The 16,225-nt window shown below is 43.0% G+C and overlaps 1 protein-coding gene across 10 annotated transcripts in view; it reads left to right on the top strand.

Annotated features, from left to right (window-relative positions):
• CACNA2D3 (calcium voltage-gated channel auxiliary subunit alpha2delta 3) overlaps window positions 1-16,225 on the top strand; it is a 945,543-nt gene that overhangs the window by 778,783 nt on the left and 150,535 nt on the right. For all 10 annotated transcript variants that reach the window (XR_012011921.1, XM_072785849.1, XM_072785848.1 and 7 more), the window contains 4 exons: window positions 1,629-1,722; window positions 4,718-4,813; window positions 11,446-11,567; window positions 14,226-14,306. Coding sequence is in view for 9 of the 10 variants with exons in the window: in XM_072785849.1 (XP_072641950.1) it covers window positions 1,629-1,722; window positions 4,718-4,813; window positions 11,446-11,567; window positions 14,226-14,306 (393 nt within the window). In the remaining variant the exon portion in view is untranslated. The remainder of the gene's footprint in view (window positions 1-1,628; window positions 1,723-4,717; window positions 4,814-11,445; window positions 11,568-14,225; window positions 14,307-16,225) is intronic.

The following is a 16,225-nucleotide window of genomic DNA, read 5'->3' as shown; positions in this document are numbered from 1 at the left end:
GTGACATGTTGCCTCATGGGGCATACATGCTGCTGCTCCTACCAAGGGTCCTCTGAGGAAGCTCACAGAGTCAGAAATGGCCAGTGGCTAGTGCAGAGGGGGCAGGGAGAGAGCAGCAGGCCTGATGCTCACCAAGTGCAAGAGCAGTCCCTGGACTGGCATATGAGTTCAGATAGCTAGTTTGGGCAAGGAGAGATTCACCAACAATGAACACAGCACCTGTCCCTACCCCCAATGGGTAGGGACACTTAGTCAGCGATGTGAACCATCCTTTACATGGATTCTCTCGTAGGATAACCCCAGCAGCCCTGTGAGAGATGGAAGGAGGTTTATCTAACTTTCTAAGCCACCTCTCCATGGAATGGACATACTGTTTGCTACCTGCTCTAATAGAGAAAAGATCAGATGGGCATCACATAAGCCTAATTTTTCATTTCCTTTAACTATCTGAATGGCATATTTAAACAACAAAGATATAGAGATGATATAAAAATTTACATTTATCATCCAGCTTTATATAATCTTAATATTTTACCATATTTCCTTCTGGTACTTTTTAAGGAATGAAACATTACAGATAATATTGAAACCCCTGACTCACCCTGTACAGTCTCATTTCTCTCCCAGAGAGAATCACCCTCCCTCCTAAACTGGTTCCTCACCTCCCATTCATCTATACTATTACTAGAGTACTGTAAACAGTATGTGCCATTATTTTCATTATTTTGTGTATTAACATTTATATGTGCTATACTGTATATCATCTATGGTATAATATATGTATTGTTCTGCAACTTGTGTTTCACTCATCACATTTTGAGATTTACTTGTGTTGATTATTTACCTATAGTGCATTTATTTGAATTCCCTGGACAGTATCCCACCACGTAACTATATCTCAGTGTATCTATTGTCTTTCCGGCGATGAGTCGTTTCCAGTGTTTGCTTTTACAGCATAGTGCCACTGTCTCGTTGGCCCCCAGCCAAGGGGAGGACTGGCTGACTGTCAGTGATAATTAGTTGGCCCCTCTGTAGACCACTTGGAGGGCTCTGGGATGCTTTTGCTGGACTCATCCCACTGACTCCTTAGCCTCTTGTATAGAGTGCCAGCAAGACTCCCTTTGGATAGGGGCAGATTTCTTGCTTTAATCTGGAAAAAAAAAAAAACAACTTTTAAATGGAAGGAATCACAAAATAAGAGTCCCAGGAGTGTTTAGCTATTACATTCCTTCCTCTTCTTACAAATCATGGGGAGCAGAGCCCTGAAAAATTGCAGATTTTGATAGAGGAGAGAAATGGGGATGAACAGAGCAAACTTTCTAAGGCATGCTGGTCTGTGGCACAAACTACTAGATGGACAAAGAAAGCAGAAAACTGAAGAGGGACACACCCAAGACTCTCCGTTTGCTATCAGGTCATCGGAACGCTTTGGGGGTCCCTGTGTGGCTGGTGTAGCCACTGTCAGAACTGTTCCATATTTTCAGCTGGTGGGAGGTGAAGGCATAAAGCGATATACCGTGAGAGAAAATAGCTTGCAGTTACTACAAAGTGAGCAAGGCGAGCACCTCTTGTACCCCCTGTGGGGACCCCAGCCACAGCCATCTTCTCAAGGGTGTCCCTCCTAATAGGTGACAAAGAATTGATACAAGAAGTCCTCTTTGATGCCGTGGTGAGCGCTCCCATTGAAGCCTATTGGACCAGTCTTGCCCTCAACAAATCTGAGTAAGTGGTTGCACGTGTCCCCCTTTCATGGTCATTTCCCCACAAGCCGTCCGAAATATGGTTATGGTTTAAAGAACTAAACTGTTTTAGGAGCTTGGTGTTAAAGTGCTTTAATTTTCCCCAAAGCTCCAAACCACAAGAGCTCGAGCAGATTAGCGGCTCGGGCTTGGGTGGCAAGCTCCTGGGTTTGACATATAATTTGAGTTTTAGCGTTACATGAAATTTGGTGTGCCGAGGTGGGGGGCGCTTCTGAGGAAGCGGGAGGTGGAAGGAGCACTTAGCTTCTTGCCCCGCCGTGGCTCCTACTGCTTCACAGTCTGAAGGGGACTTGGGATCTGGGCCAGGCCGGCTTGTAAGAAGGATGGGGAAGTGAGAGCTCTGTTTCATGAGGGTGTCAGGATCTAACCCTGTGGCTTATTTCTGAAGCAGAGGATGCAGGGAAGGCAGGGCTGGGCAATAGGAGTTGTCAAAGTCTTCAGCAGCTTATTAATATTCTTATTTTACTAACTAAAGTAGGTTATTAAAGATTAAAAATAGGAGGCAAAATGTGTCTTTCTCCTATACTTTCCCATCATACATTTAGTTCTGTCTCCTTTTCTATTCTTTATTAGCTCCTTTCTTTCCTTTACCTTCCCTTTTGTATATTCTCTTCTATCTTTCAACCTGTTCTTATTTTCATTCATTCATTCTCTCATCAGATACTGATTGTATGTCTGTTATGTGCCAGGCACTGGACTAGGTTTTGGTGAAATGGAGCTAACTCAATCAATCAGAGTCCTTGCCATCATGGCATCTGCAATGTGTAGTGTGCCAGATTGTGATGAGTGTGTAAGAATTGTGATAACTACTTTAAAAGAAGTGTAAGGACATGTAAAATTTGACAACACCTGGAGTGGAGATGGAAGATACAAGTTTTTTTCTGGGTAGAAACTCAAGAATTCAATGGTTAGAGAGCATTTTCGGGAAAATGAAACAGCATGTGCAAAGGTCCTGAGGTACAATAGTACTTGACACATTCGAGGAATTTAAAGAAGGCCAACAGAAGTGAAATATAGAAGGTAGGCTGGAAGATGTTGGGAGATGAGACTGCAGAGGGCCCAGGTGACTCAGGACCCTTGGGAGTCAGGTGAGGATTTTAGATTCTATACTGCAAGTATTAGAAAGTCATTGAATGATTTTAAGAGGGACATTTTAAGATTTTAAGAAGGACATTATCATATTTGCATTTTTAAAGACTATCCCTCTACTGCCCCTCTACTGCTATGTGAAGAATACAGTTGAATGGCGTAAAAATAATAATAAATACTCCTATAGCATTCTGAGGGATTTGCCACTTTGACCAAGGCAGTGGCACAGAGAGAAAAGATTCACTTGTGGCATGCTCCAGAAGTGAGACCTTCCTACTCCCACCCTCAGATTTGATGGTGGGTCTGCTGAGTAAGAGAAGAAAGGCTGAGCTGTCAAGGATCACGCTCAGGTTTTCAACATGAATACCTGTGTAGATAGTGGTACCATTTCCTAGGACCAGAGACAATGAAAGAAGACCAGGTTTGGGACTAAGCATGTCAAGAGTTCTCTTCTGGACACTTTAAGCTCAAGTCTCCCAAGTGGAAATATGTGGTAGGCAATTTTATCCAGGAGTCTGGAGCCCCAAAGAGACATCACCATTCTCATTATACTTAAGGGTGTCCTTGGACTGCTTACCTACATGGTTCTTATTTCCTGGGAAGGTTTGGGAAGAGTCAAAGCCTTTCCTGCAATTGCATTCTCTGGTGGATGTGGAAATGTTTCTTTTAAGCTCTTATGAAACTCAAAATCCAGTGCAAAGATTGCTGATTCACTCCTAACACATGCTAAAGATTTCCAAAATGGTAGCTTGCTTTGTAGTCCACATCTGTAACTGATTGGGCAGCCTGGCTTTCCAATTTGGGTAGGCTGCAAGCAGAAACAAATGCATAGTGTTGGTTTTTATTCACCCCTTAAATACTTAGAGGTAGTATCGGCCACTTTGACTACCATCAAAGATCAAGTAACCAAATTATCTTATATTGAAGATGACATGGATAGTGCTTCAAATCAAGTGACTACTAGCATTTAAGGAAGGGAAGCAAATTTAAGAACCACTATTTCTCTTCATACTTTTATTGTAGGATGAAATTATGTATTTGTGGCAAAAGACCCGTTGCCTTTTTTGTGAAGAGGGAGACATTGTGAATATCCCAAATGTGCTCAAACATACAAACTTTGCCTTGAAAGTTGAAAAAAAAAAAAAAACACCTGTAGTGAATTTTAAAATAAATTTTCTTTGCTAAGGCCACTCTCAGGGGGTCCTGTGCATGCTATCTTAAAGGGGTCATTTGAAGAAACCTCCCCCCCCCTTTTTTTTTTACTCATCTCTTTGGGATTGGTGGTAAGAAGAAGACCTATGCTCTGGTAAAATTTATAAGATGATGGCTTCAAATGGTATAGAATTCAGGTTCTAGACATTTCTCATCTGTCGGGCACTGCAGACGTGACTTAGTGGCTCAGTTGCTGTTGTTACCAATGTCAGATTCCACTAACAGTCTCAGGACCAAGAAAGGATTTGGTAGGTCAATGCAAAAGGCTAGCTCTAAGGATTTTCTTCCTTTCCTTAAAATCATTTCCATTGCAGCCTGTTCTTCTGAATTTGCACCCAGAACCCTAGATAAGGTGTGTTTACTTAGCATAAGGGGTGTGCATTCTCTCATGGTGCTTTGGAGTTCTCAGAACTCAATGGAGTTCTTAGTTTTTCTTGCAAGAATGACCACAGAACTTTTGTAAGGAGTGAGTTTGCATTCTGTGCTTGGTGCACGCGTGCAGCTGTGTGTGTGTGTGTGTGTTTCTGTAATTTCTTTTAAAACTTCAGGTTTCAAAACTACTGTTTCATAAAATATCCAGTGAGTCTTAAAATGCAAAAGCCATTATCTGCTGACTGTCTGGAAGCATCCCCCTGTTGTCTGCTGCTGTGTTTCAGGAATTCTGACAAGGGCGTGGAGGTTGCCTTCCTCGGCACTCGTACTGGCCTCTCGAGGATCAATCTGTTTGTGGGGGCTGAGCAGCTCACCAATCAGTAAGTAGGAAGGCTCCTCTGCAGGGGCCCAGGGAGCTCCTGAAATGGGAAAATCAAAGGGAGGCTTGCGTTTCTTGATTCTATGACTGGTAGAAACAGAATTCAGGCCACCCCGGGCCTGCTGACACTGCTCCCCCTCTGTTCTACCACGGGGGCCTGAGCGTGTGTGTTCACCTGCCGGCTGGCCTTTCCACAACCCTTTGTTCTTCATGCTCGCTGGCTTCTGTCCACTGTCCTGGGGTCCTCTCCCGCGCTGGTGAGTCATCGCAGAATCTGGCGATGGTGCGGCTGCTGGGGGAGCAGCCAGGAGGAGGACTCCTGACGAATGGCCCCGGGGCATTCAGCTGCTCTGCAGCTCTGCATTGGAATTCCTGCCTGTCCAAGAATCAGTGTTTCAAGTCTGTTGTTTATTTGTTTGCGTATGCTTTAATAAACCTCGGTGCCGCTGCGCTGAGCCTGAGGGCCTGGAGAGCCCCACGCCCAGGAGTGGGCAGGCTGGTGGTACTTGGGTTTGACAGTGTGTCCTTGTGCTTCCAAAGAGACCCAGACGGACAGCGGGCAGGGCCTCCCCAAGTCCAGGACCCAGATGCCCTGGAAACCAGTGCTCAGCCTCTGTGTCTTCATAGAGCAATAGGGTCTTACCTCTTCAGCCTGGTGTTGGAGCAGAGCTGGTGTGAGCCTGGGAAGTCTTTTCTAACCCCATTTATATTTCTCAGTTTGGTATTTTTTTTTCTCTAAAGTAAGAGGTACAGATCTAGTCTGAGAGTTGGAAAGTTTGCCAAGTATGTGTGGGAGGGTTCAGACACTACCCTCAGACATCACACACCCCAACCTATGGATACCTGAGGGTGAATAATCAAGCCACAGGCTGGCCACCAATCCAAAAGGGGTTGGCCCACAGGAGACCCGAGGAGGAGATGCTCTTGTCCCAGCAAGCCCCATCCAGCAGTGCTCTTGCCTCTTAGATGAGGCCCTGACTCCCACCATAGGATATTATAAAATCAAATCTGGGAAATGGCAAATCAATAGATTTTTAGATGGTCTGTGACTTGGCTTTTAAATCCCACTCAAGGACTCTTTCTCAGCATCTCAAATTTGTCATTTAGGAAGTTGGTTACACTTGTGACTTGATTTTTTTTTTTTTTCCAAGCCCTCATTAGCTTTTTAGCCCTGCCCAATTGTTTTTCCAGAGGGCAAGTTCCTAGGACTAGAAATGTCAAGATACACATCACTTTCTCCTTTCTGGACCTAGAGAAACAGAAGGAGACACAGGAACTGACTCTCTTATGCTCAAGAGGAGGGCTGTTCATCTTGAGATTGAAACAGACAAAGCAGAAGAACAATTACAACAACAAAACAGTGTACCTTGCTAGTCTGTCCTGTAGGTCACACTCAGGACTGCTGGGGTGAGCACCTGGCTTGTCCCACCGGTTTGCTTCTGAAAAATGACAGTGATGATCAACCTGGGTTCTTGGGACCTATAAATGTAAAACCACTTTGAGAAGCTAAAAATATCTGCAAGTATAGGTTAGCTCTGCTCCCTGTGACCCTACTGTGACCCGGAGTGAGTAGTCATTGGATATCTGGATGGATGAGATAATTCTTCTGTCTTCAAGAAACTCATACCATTGACTCATATAGAAGTACCTTTGGCATATTGTGCCTCTATATATTCATATATACTCATGTAGAGGCATAATAGAATTGAGTGCTGTTGTCTTAGGGTCTTGTACCTGACTATCCTGTCCAAGCAAATGGCATTTGTTTGTTTTTAAGATTTATTTATTTATTTGAGAGAGAGGGAGAGCACAGGCACATGTGCATGAGTGCAGGAGGAGGGGCAGAGGGTGAGGGAGAAAGAGAATCTCAAGCAGACTCTCCTCTAAGCATGGAGCCAGACATGGGGCTTGATCTCACAACACTGAAATCATGACCTGAGCCAAAATCAAGAGTTTAACACTTAACTAGCTGTGCCATCAAATGCCAGATGGCATTTGTTAAGACCCAACTATTCAGATACTCTCTTAGCCAGGGCTAGAAAGCTTTTAGATTTTCTGTGTTTTTGTTTTTATTTTATTTTATTTATTTATTTATTTATTTTTATTTTCTGTGTTTTTAAAGAAGGGAGGCACCTGGATGGCTCAGTTGGGTAAGCATCTGCCTTCTGCTCAGGTCATGATCCCAGGGTCCTGGGGTCAAGTCCCATATCAGGCTCTCTCTGTTCAGTGGGGAGCCTGTTTCTCCTTCTGCCTGCTTCTCCCTCTGCCTTCCACTCCCCCTGCCTGTGCTCTCTCCCTCTCTGAAAATAAATAAATAAAATTAAAAAAAAAAAAAGCACACAAAGAAGAGTCCAAAGTACCAGGGAGAGGGCTAGAGAATGTGAAGTCCTCACCACAAGACTAACTAATATTAGCATCAGCCTCCTATGCTGAGATTCCATCTCTTATCACCACCACCTGCTTTTAGAAGCACATCAATTCTAGTTCACTGCCTCTGTGCCTGCCAGTGTCAGCAGTGAATCTTGTGCCTCCAACGTGGCCTCTTGGAGCAGATGTAACACATACATCGAAGCAGCGATGTCAGCCTCTGCACTGAGGTTCTGCTCCACCCCCCCATCCCACCTCCCGCCAAGAGTCCTAAGTCTAAGAGATGATTGCTTCATGGAGTCCATGTAAACCACAGAGAACGAAAGAAGCTCCTGAGCTTTAAGAATTCTATATATTTGTTGGAGCCATTTTCAGTTTACATACTGTGGCATGGCACTCTAATAGAATCGTGGTAAATAACTTTATTCTTCCCATCTTGTAGATGAGTAAATGGGCTCAGAGATTCAGCGACTGACCCAAGTAACTCACCCAAGGTCATTCAGCTGTGCCTAAAACCTAGACTTGTCTCACACAACACCACACCAGCCCCTAGTATCCAGAAGTAGGCTTTCTTTCTTTTCTTAAAGATTTTATGTATTTATTCATGAGAGACACAGAGAGACATAGGCAGAGAGAGAAGCAGGCTCTACGCGGAGAGCCTGCTGTGGGACTTGATCCGAGGACCCCAGGATCACGATCTGAGCCAAAGGCAGATGCTCAACTGCTGATCACGATCTGAGCCAAAGGCAGATGCTCACTCAGGTGCCCCCAGAAGTAGGCTTTCATCTCACCCAGAAAGACCTATCTTCCTGAAGAACATTTTCAGAGATCCTGGAGAATCAGCTGTCTCCTTCTTCCTTTTGAATCACCACCTGGTAGTTGTCAGGAACCCACAAGGTTTCCTGGCAACCAGACCTTCTTCTAGTAACACCAAAGCCAATAGAGATCAAGCACTACAGGTTCTTGCTTGCTGCAACAGGTGCCAGCATGGTCTGGGCCTGAGCAGCAGGCACTGGGTGCTCAGTTGTGCAGTGTTCAAAGCCTATTACCTGTTGTCCTCAGATGTTCCCCATCAGTTTAAGCTATTATCCCACCTTCCAGGACTGGGAAAGAGCCCTCCCCTTCGACCCCTGCTGCCCCTGTAGCACCATTAACTGCTGAATGAAAAAGTCGCCTTCCTCCCCATGGTTATATACATCCAACCGCTGAGCAGGACTATCACAAATGAAAATTCATGGTTGTGCCATGACGCAGTATGGAAGGCAGCCGTCCGTTTCACCTGGGGCTAGGCAGCAGAGTCCCTTCCACACACCTGTCCAAGTCAGATTTATGAATAAACTCACGTCTAAAAAAAAAATGCCAAAGGCCACATTTCAATATTTGTGAGTCCTGTGGATTTTAGGATCATGGAGCATTACCACTGAATTTATCAGTGCAAGGAGGAGCTTGTCTATAATAGTATGCCTGGAACTCCCTCCACCCAGCACTTTGAAAAACCCAGAGGTCTTGGCACCATCTCTGTCCCGCTCATGACTCCACAGCTGGCCTTTTGAATGACAGCAGAGAGTCTTTACGTGGTAGCATAATACTGATGAGGGAGTTTGGAAGAATTGAGAAATATTGTTTAGAAAAGATATAGCAAATTGCTTTGAATACTTGAGGAACTCTTATCGGAATATGAGATTTGATTTATTATGTGATCATTACACATACGATGAGTGCCTGATGAGTGCCAGGCCCTGGAAATGTCAAGAAAAATAAAGTCTCTGCCCTTAGAGAGAAATTAGGACATACTAGTGTAAGTTAAAAGGAGTCCTATTTCCATGCTAAGAATTTTAAGGGTGGCCTCCAATGGTATGGGCTTCCTCTAGGAGTGAGCTTTGCATCTTAAGAAGAGATCAAGGGATCACTGATTGGCCACACCCTAAAACCACAGAATGCTTTCCTGATTTAGAAGCTAATTCAAGTAGTTTCTAAAAGCCAGCTAATTGCAACTTAGCACATAAATTCAACCATGCTATAACAGTGTAGAATATTTGAGTATTTTTCTCCATTGTCTGTGCAATCAGTCCAACTTCACATTGCAAACTGCTGGATAGAAAGTGGTGCCATTTCTGGTTCAGTGAGTGGCCTTTTCCCCTGTATACACATTGTCCCCTGACTGCTCTCCTTTCCTGCAAGCTGTCTGCAGACTGGGGACTAGCCAGGCAGTCATTTCCTCCCCTGAGTCCTACTGTGTCAGCCAAGACGAAGCACTTGGGTGCTGGAGAGTAAACATGAACCTTTGGAGTTCATTGAAGCCAGCACAGACTCATTGGAACTTTGGGATATGTAAGGCTCTGTGGAGGGAACCAAAAGCTTCTTTCCTCAAAGACCTCAGGAGGCTTGGGTTGGGACACAACATAGTGCAGATGAGGCCAAGGAAGAAGGAGGCTGTGTGACAGACCAAGGCAGTGGGCCCCAGGTGGGGCAGGAGCTTACCCATGTCTGCAGATTTGTGTGGGAGGTGGGATTTGAGGCACACCATGAAGGGAATATGATTTTGAAAGGAAGAGATAGGGAAGAAAATGCATGTAGGCTTCAGGGTAGAGAAAAGTGCTGTGGGCAGCAGGTGGGAGGCTGGGCAAAGTGAGGGATTTACAGAGGAGGCAGGCAGTCCTGCTGTCTGGAGGGAAAGCTGAGGAAGAAGGAAAGGAGCAAGGATCTCTACGTGGCCAACTGCTACCTCTGTTACACTTTTTCTAAGAAGAGTAAAAATCTGCTTAAGAAGTTGCTCTTCCCAAGGATATCTGATCATGTGTGAATTATAAGGCAAGACAGAGCTTTCTGACTATCTTTGGTCTTCTGATATGATTTCTGGAGGCTCTGTCTGCTTGCTTGCTTGCTTTAGATGCTAAGATAATCAGTTCACTAGATATACTAGAAGAAGTCATTTCACCCTCTAGGAGTCTGACTGCCGGAATTCATAGGGTGTTTGAGTAATCTGGGGTGCACAGTGTTCTACAGGTTGTCTCAGAACTGGGATAGGCAGGGTGGGGTTCTGAAAGCCTACACTGTCTTTATCCAACAAAGGCATTTGGGACGCACTGGCATCTGGCTTTTCCTTGCTGAGAGGTGCCAGGATCCTCATCCTCTCCCTCTTCCTCGTCTCCTCTCCTTTCCTCCTCCTCTCCTTTCCTCTTCCTCCCTTCTATTCCAGTTTTATTGAGAAATGATTGACCTACACCACTGTAAAAATTTCAGATATACAGCATGATAGTTTGGTTTACATATATGGTGAAATGATTACAATAGGTTTACTTAACACCTCTCATCTCATACGGGTACAATAAAAGAAAAGGAGAAAAATCCTCCTTGTGACGAGAACTCTTAGGATTCACTCCTTTCACAACTTGACTGTGAGTCATGCAGCAGGGTTAGCTGTAGTCACCGTGTTGTACATAACAGCCCTAGGAATGACTTATCACCAGAGGCTTGCACCTTTTGACCACCTTCTTCCAGTTCCCCTTGCCCCCACTCCCTGCCCCTGGTGACCACAAATACGATCTTTTCCTGATTGTGGTGGAGTTTTTTGTGGGTTTTGTTTGTTTGCTTGCTTTTGTTTCTTTGTGTTTAGCTTCCACAGATAAGTGAGATCATATAGTATTTGTCTTTCTGTGTTGGATTATTTCACCTAATGCTTTCAAGTTCCATCCATGGTGTTGTTGCAAATGGTAGGATTTCCTCATTTTTATGGCTGGATAATGTTCTATTATCTGTATATATACCACCATTTCTTTTTCCATTCATCTATCGATGGATACTTAGACTGTTGCCCTATCTTGGCTGTTATAAATAATGCTGCAATGAACAGCAAATATCATTTTGAGTTAGTGTTTTCATTTCCTTTGTATATATTCCCAGCAGTGGAATTGCTGAATCAGATGGTAGTTTTATTTTTAATTTTTTTGAGGATCCTCCATACTGTTTTCCGTAATGGCTGCTCCAATTTCCATTCCCACCAACAGTGCACGAGGGTTCCCTTTTCTCCACACTTTCGCCAACACTTGCTGTCTCTTGTCTTTTTGATAATAGCGATCCTAACAGGTGTGAGATGGTTTTGATTTGGATTTCCCTAATGCCTAGTGAAGTTCAGCATCTTTTTATGTATCTGTTGGCCATTTGTATGCTTTTATGGGGGAAAACTGTCTATTCAGGTACATTGCCCATTTTTAAATTGGATTATTTGTGGCTTTTTAACATGTTATTATTCCTTTCCATTTCAAGGGATTTCTTGAAAGCTGGAGACAAGGAGAACATTTTTAATGCAGACCATTTCCCTCTCTGGTACCGAAGAGCTGCTGAGCAGCTTCCTGGGAGTTTTGTCTACTCCATCCCATTCAGCACAGGTGGGTATCATTGGAGGTGGGACTCTGTATGGTTCTGCTGGCCCCACGCATTGCATGCAGGGTGTAGGAAAGCTGTCTGAATGCTGGAGTGAGTCTTGAGAGGCAGTGTTGAATATTGGCCTAGCAATGAACTACCAACCAGTTCCATGAGTATAATGGCCCCAAGTAAAATGAAGCTTTTGCTTAACCAAAGCATGCAAGAGCATTTCTGGAAACAGGACTGCTCTTTTTTATTGTGTGGAATTTGAATACAAATTTCTCAGGAGAAAAGAAACAAAAACAAAACAACAACAACAAAAAAAAACACAAATTTCTCAGGAGATTTTTTTTTTTTTTTTTTTTTTTATGTTGTCCTGGCCCCACTTAGAGAAAATTCAGACAGGCATAACATCCTTCTCCAGAACCATCAGTGAGTCACACCACTTTGGAGGCCCACAATACCCCTATAAAAAACTAAATTGATTCATATCTAAATGCAGGAGTGAGGACTAAGGTTTTGTGTAGCCTTGTGCTCTCCTAAGGGCTGCAATGACTAAGGAAAAGCACCTAGCCAGTGATTTTTCTAATCCTAAGATTTTATATTATATATATAAAAAATTAAGGTTGCCTCCCTCCAAAAAAGAAGTGAACATTATCTTATTTCAACCAGGTTTAGGAGCAAAACAAACTGCAATAGTTTTTAATTGTCCTTGGGTTTTAGGGTTTTTTTGTTGTTCGTTTGTTTGGTTTTTTGGTCTCCCACAGCTGATACTATTTGTGTCCATTTTATGTAAGGCTCTGACTGTGCATTGTAGTAACTTTAGGTGACTAAGACCTAGTTCTATAAGCTTGGATTCCTTTGAACGGTTCCACCTATACTTATGGTTTATATTAAAGCCAACTAACCTAGTCTCTTGCAAGCATTCCTAAATCAACCCTAATGGAGGTTCTCTAGTGCTTAGTGTCGGAGCCCCCTCCCTGAGTCTTAGCATTGCTCATTTCCATGAACGAAAACATCTTCAGAAAGAATGCTTTCAAAATTTACAGAAGACATATTGACAAGGGTTGTCTAATAACTAGGTGAATTGACTCATTAGGAAGAGGGTTATCAGGAAGATATTCAAGGAAAGCCAAACATTATTGTAAAAATTCCCCAAACAGGTAGAATTTTGGAGGAGATTATCACTTAGTTTCCTTTTAGGACTGAGATTCTTAGTCTATACTCCTTTGTACACACGCCCACACACGTACGTGTCTCACGTACAAATGTCCAGGTGACTAAAGCTCTTTCTTTATATTTATTTGTATGACATTTTATTGCCAAAAATATCAACTGAGAGACAGTGAACTCTCTCCTTTTGTAAATCTATCAATGTCTTCTTTTATCATACAATGTCACGATACTTTCTCTTTCTTGATCTTCTAAGACAAAAATGGAACTTAGCTTACTAGATGTGGACAGGAAGCCTTTTCTGAAAGGATGGGTTTTGCTCAAAGCTGGACAGGGAAAAGGAGCAGTAGGAAATAAAAGTTATGAGTGATTGGCCCTTCTGTAGGTTTGCTTTGTTACTCTTCTGTCTTTTTCCTATAGAGGCTTATGCCTGAGAAAAACAAATTCTGGTTAATTAAGACTGTTGTAGAATTGGTTTTTGGCAAGTGGGGTTTTCATTGAACTTTCAGTGAAATCCTATAATGAAAAGGAATTTACTTGTTCATGGTAAAGTTAAGGACGACTTAACATCTTAGGAGATCTCATTCTTCCTTTGGATTTGGAGAAAATGTTAAACATCATCAAGTTTAAGTGTTGTGGTGGAACTCTCTCTCATTTTTTCTACCGTGTGTTGATTACCTGTACACATTGGAAAAGAAACTGGTTTCATTACTGCTTAGACTCAAGCTAGGAGAAAACTCTCAATTGCTTCAGCCCTACATGTATTCAAATTCAGGTCTGCCTCCCCCCTGTTGCCCAATTCAATTGGATTCCCTCGAACACTTTTTATGAAGCAAGTGCTGTGCTAACAATTATTAACTCAGAGGGTTTGAAATTTGCGCTCACTGTCTTTTAATTCATAGGTATTGGAATCATTGTTAGTAATTGAAAATCTCTTAAGATTAATGTCATACTGTTACGACATTAATAAGAGTTTGGAGTAAGGATTGCGTTCCGAGTCTATCCCTAATTGGAATGATTTTGTTAAGAAAAACTGGGCTTGAAATTATAATTTTATAAGTCAGTAAAGTCATAACCAAACAACTCAGAGCTGAAGTTCCCAAAGTGTGAAACAGTTTCAAAACCTTCTCTCATGTAGCTCTCCATGGCTGTATTTAGAGAGGAGATATAAATATGATCACTGACATAAGCAAACATTGTAATTAGTAACCACAAATAACCAAAAAAAAAAAAAAATGTGTTCCCTCCAGTGGTACTTAGTAATTTTCATGTGAAGTAAAGAGGCTGGACACCCCCCACCCAGTGTGATGGTTAGAACTCAGTGCACTGATTCCTTCAACTGAAAGGATTATCTACACAGCAGCTATGGCGTCACAGAGTTGGCCTACTCTGGGTTCTGGGAACCAAACACCAGCACAATCTGAATTGGTGACTGTAAGCCAATATGATTATTCTCTAAGCTGTACATGTAACTCTCTCCATTCTTGTGATGGTTTCTCTTCTTTCAGGAATAGTCAACAAAAGCAACGTGGTGACAGCGAGTACCTCCATCCAGCTCCTGGATGAACGGAAATCTCCCGTGGTGGCAGGTAAAGGATGGATCTTAATCAATATAAATAAGCATGACATACATTCATCTGGACAGTCAACTACGTCTATGCAGTATGTCTGCTCTTCAAAAATAAGATTTGAAAGAAAACAAAAATTGAAAATTACTTCTTTCTTAGCTTGGTATCATCACCAATTCAAGATTCTGACAGCTGGTTATGTTTGATGTGACAAAAGAAATCTCTCCCATTACTCTTATTCTTAAACTCTGAGCCAGTAAGAAACTGTTGGTATATTCAGAGGAGAATTTCTTGAAAGTAGGCAGCATGCTCATTTAAAGTAAGCTCCAGATCTCCCAATGCCACATCATTAGGATCACAGTGGGCATACTAGGAAAGTGTGGGTTTGTTTTAGGTACACGTAAGCTGAAATGTGCCTTCTGTGGAGAGCCTGCGATTGTCACCACTCTCATCCTACTGAGGGATTAGAGTTAGATGGATCTGCAGGTGCCAGGTTTGGGACCAGGAGAAAGCCAAAACATTTCACAATGGAGAGTCTGGAATTGTCAAAGAAATCCTGTCTCTGGCTTTTGCTGTCTCTCTCACTTTCAAGAGTGTCAGTAGATGTCTGTGGTAGCTGGGGACTTTTGTTGCTGGTATTTGATCTGAAGGGCCTGACACTGCCACAAGTGTTCCTTTGAGGTCAGCTCCTGACAAAAATGGAGTCTATGAGTCTGCCTGGCATATCATCTATTTCTGATATTGTTGGAGCCATCAGCTGATGGATGGGCAAGACCCTCCAAGCACCATCCTGATATTGGCTAGATTTACCAAAGGGAGTTGTTCTGTTCTACAGGCAATTTCCTTCAGTAAGTTGTACCATGGGTGGACTTTGAACATCAACCATTGTGTCTTTGCACACTGTGAATATTTGTGAGAAGGAATGCAAACAGAGCAGACATGTTTGAAGTGGTTGTTCTTTGGCTGGAAAACACTGGGCTCCTTTCCCCACTTTATTTCTGACTTAGCCTATGCATCATGATTGTATTAGCAGGGATGTGAAGATTTGAGGATAGTTGCCCTGGTTATTCCTGGCTTGTTGGATATGGCAAGGAAGACTGTCTTATGTATCTGACCTATAGATCATCTTCATCTAGGCAGACCTGTAAATAATCAGTCAGGAGATAAGGACTCTGAGGATTCATGGCTGCTGTCTTCAAATTTTGTAACTTAGCATCTCATGTTCCTTGAAGAAAGTAGGAGACAGATCATTTAACTCAGTAAGGTTTACTTTTGCGTAAAGGAGGTCAGCCTTGCTTACCTTTAGGGTGATGCAACCAGCTAGTTCCAGAGGCATGTTATTTCTCTGGAATGGGGCCACGTGCAGCAGCTGTCAATAACATGGTCTGACCAAAGTGGACTGTCCCCCTGTGTTTGGAATTTTCTGGAAATCCTTTCCTTGGGTTTCTCATTCAGTCATCATGAAGGATGTTCTGTGTCGGCTGTAAGATCACTGTGCCTATCCCAGCCACTTCTGTCCAAGCTAGCAAACTAAGGTCAGATGCTTCCAAATGCCAATTATTGCGTAAATGTCTGTTTGGCTGAGTATGGTCACAATGGGGACTCAGTCTGGGTCCAGTGTGGAGAAGAATGTGAATTTTCCAGATGGTTTGCTGGTCTGTACTGGTCTACTATTGAGTTACACAGCCGGCCAGAGACCACATGTAGGTCATGGGACATGGTTTGGTGAACCTTGAGTGGGTGGAAGAGAAATCCTCCCTTTTACTGCTCTTCAGTGTATGTCAACAGATCCCCATCATTAAGGAAGACAAAGAAGCAAGGTTATCTGAGGAACTGTATTTAGTACTTACCTTTTAAAACCAGTGCTTATTAACCTTCTTTTTAAAAGTGTGCTTGGTGGACAGAAGTAAAACAGATTTGCTCAGTTTGCTCTTGAAGGC

The sequence above is a fragment of the Canis lupus genome, chromosome 19, assembly GCF_048164855.1.
Source record: "Canis lupus baileyi chromosome 19, mCanLup2.hap1, whole genome shotgun sequence".
NCBI lineage: Eukaryota > Metazoa > Chordata > Mammalia > Carnivora > Canidae > Canis > Canis lupus.
The sequence above is the reverse complement of the archived record's forward strand: the minus strand, read 5'-3'. Positions and strand labels throughout refer to the sequence as shown.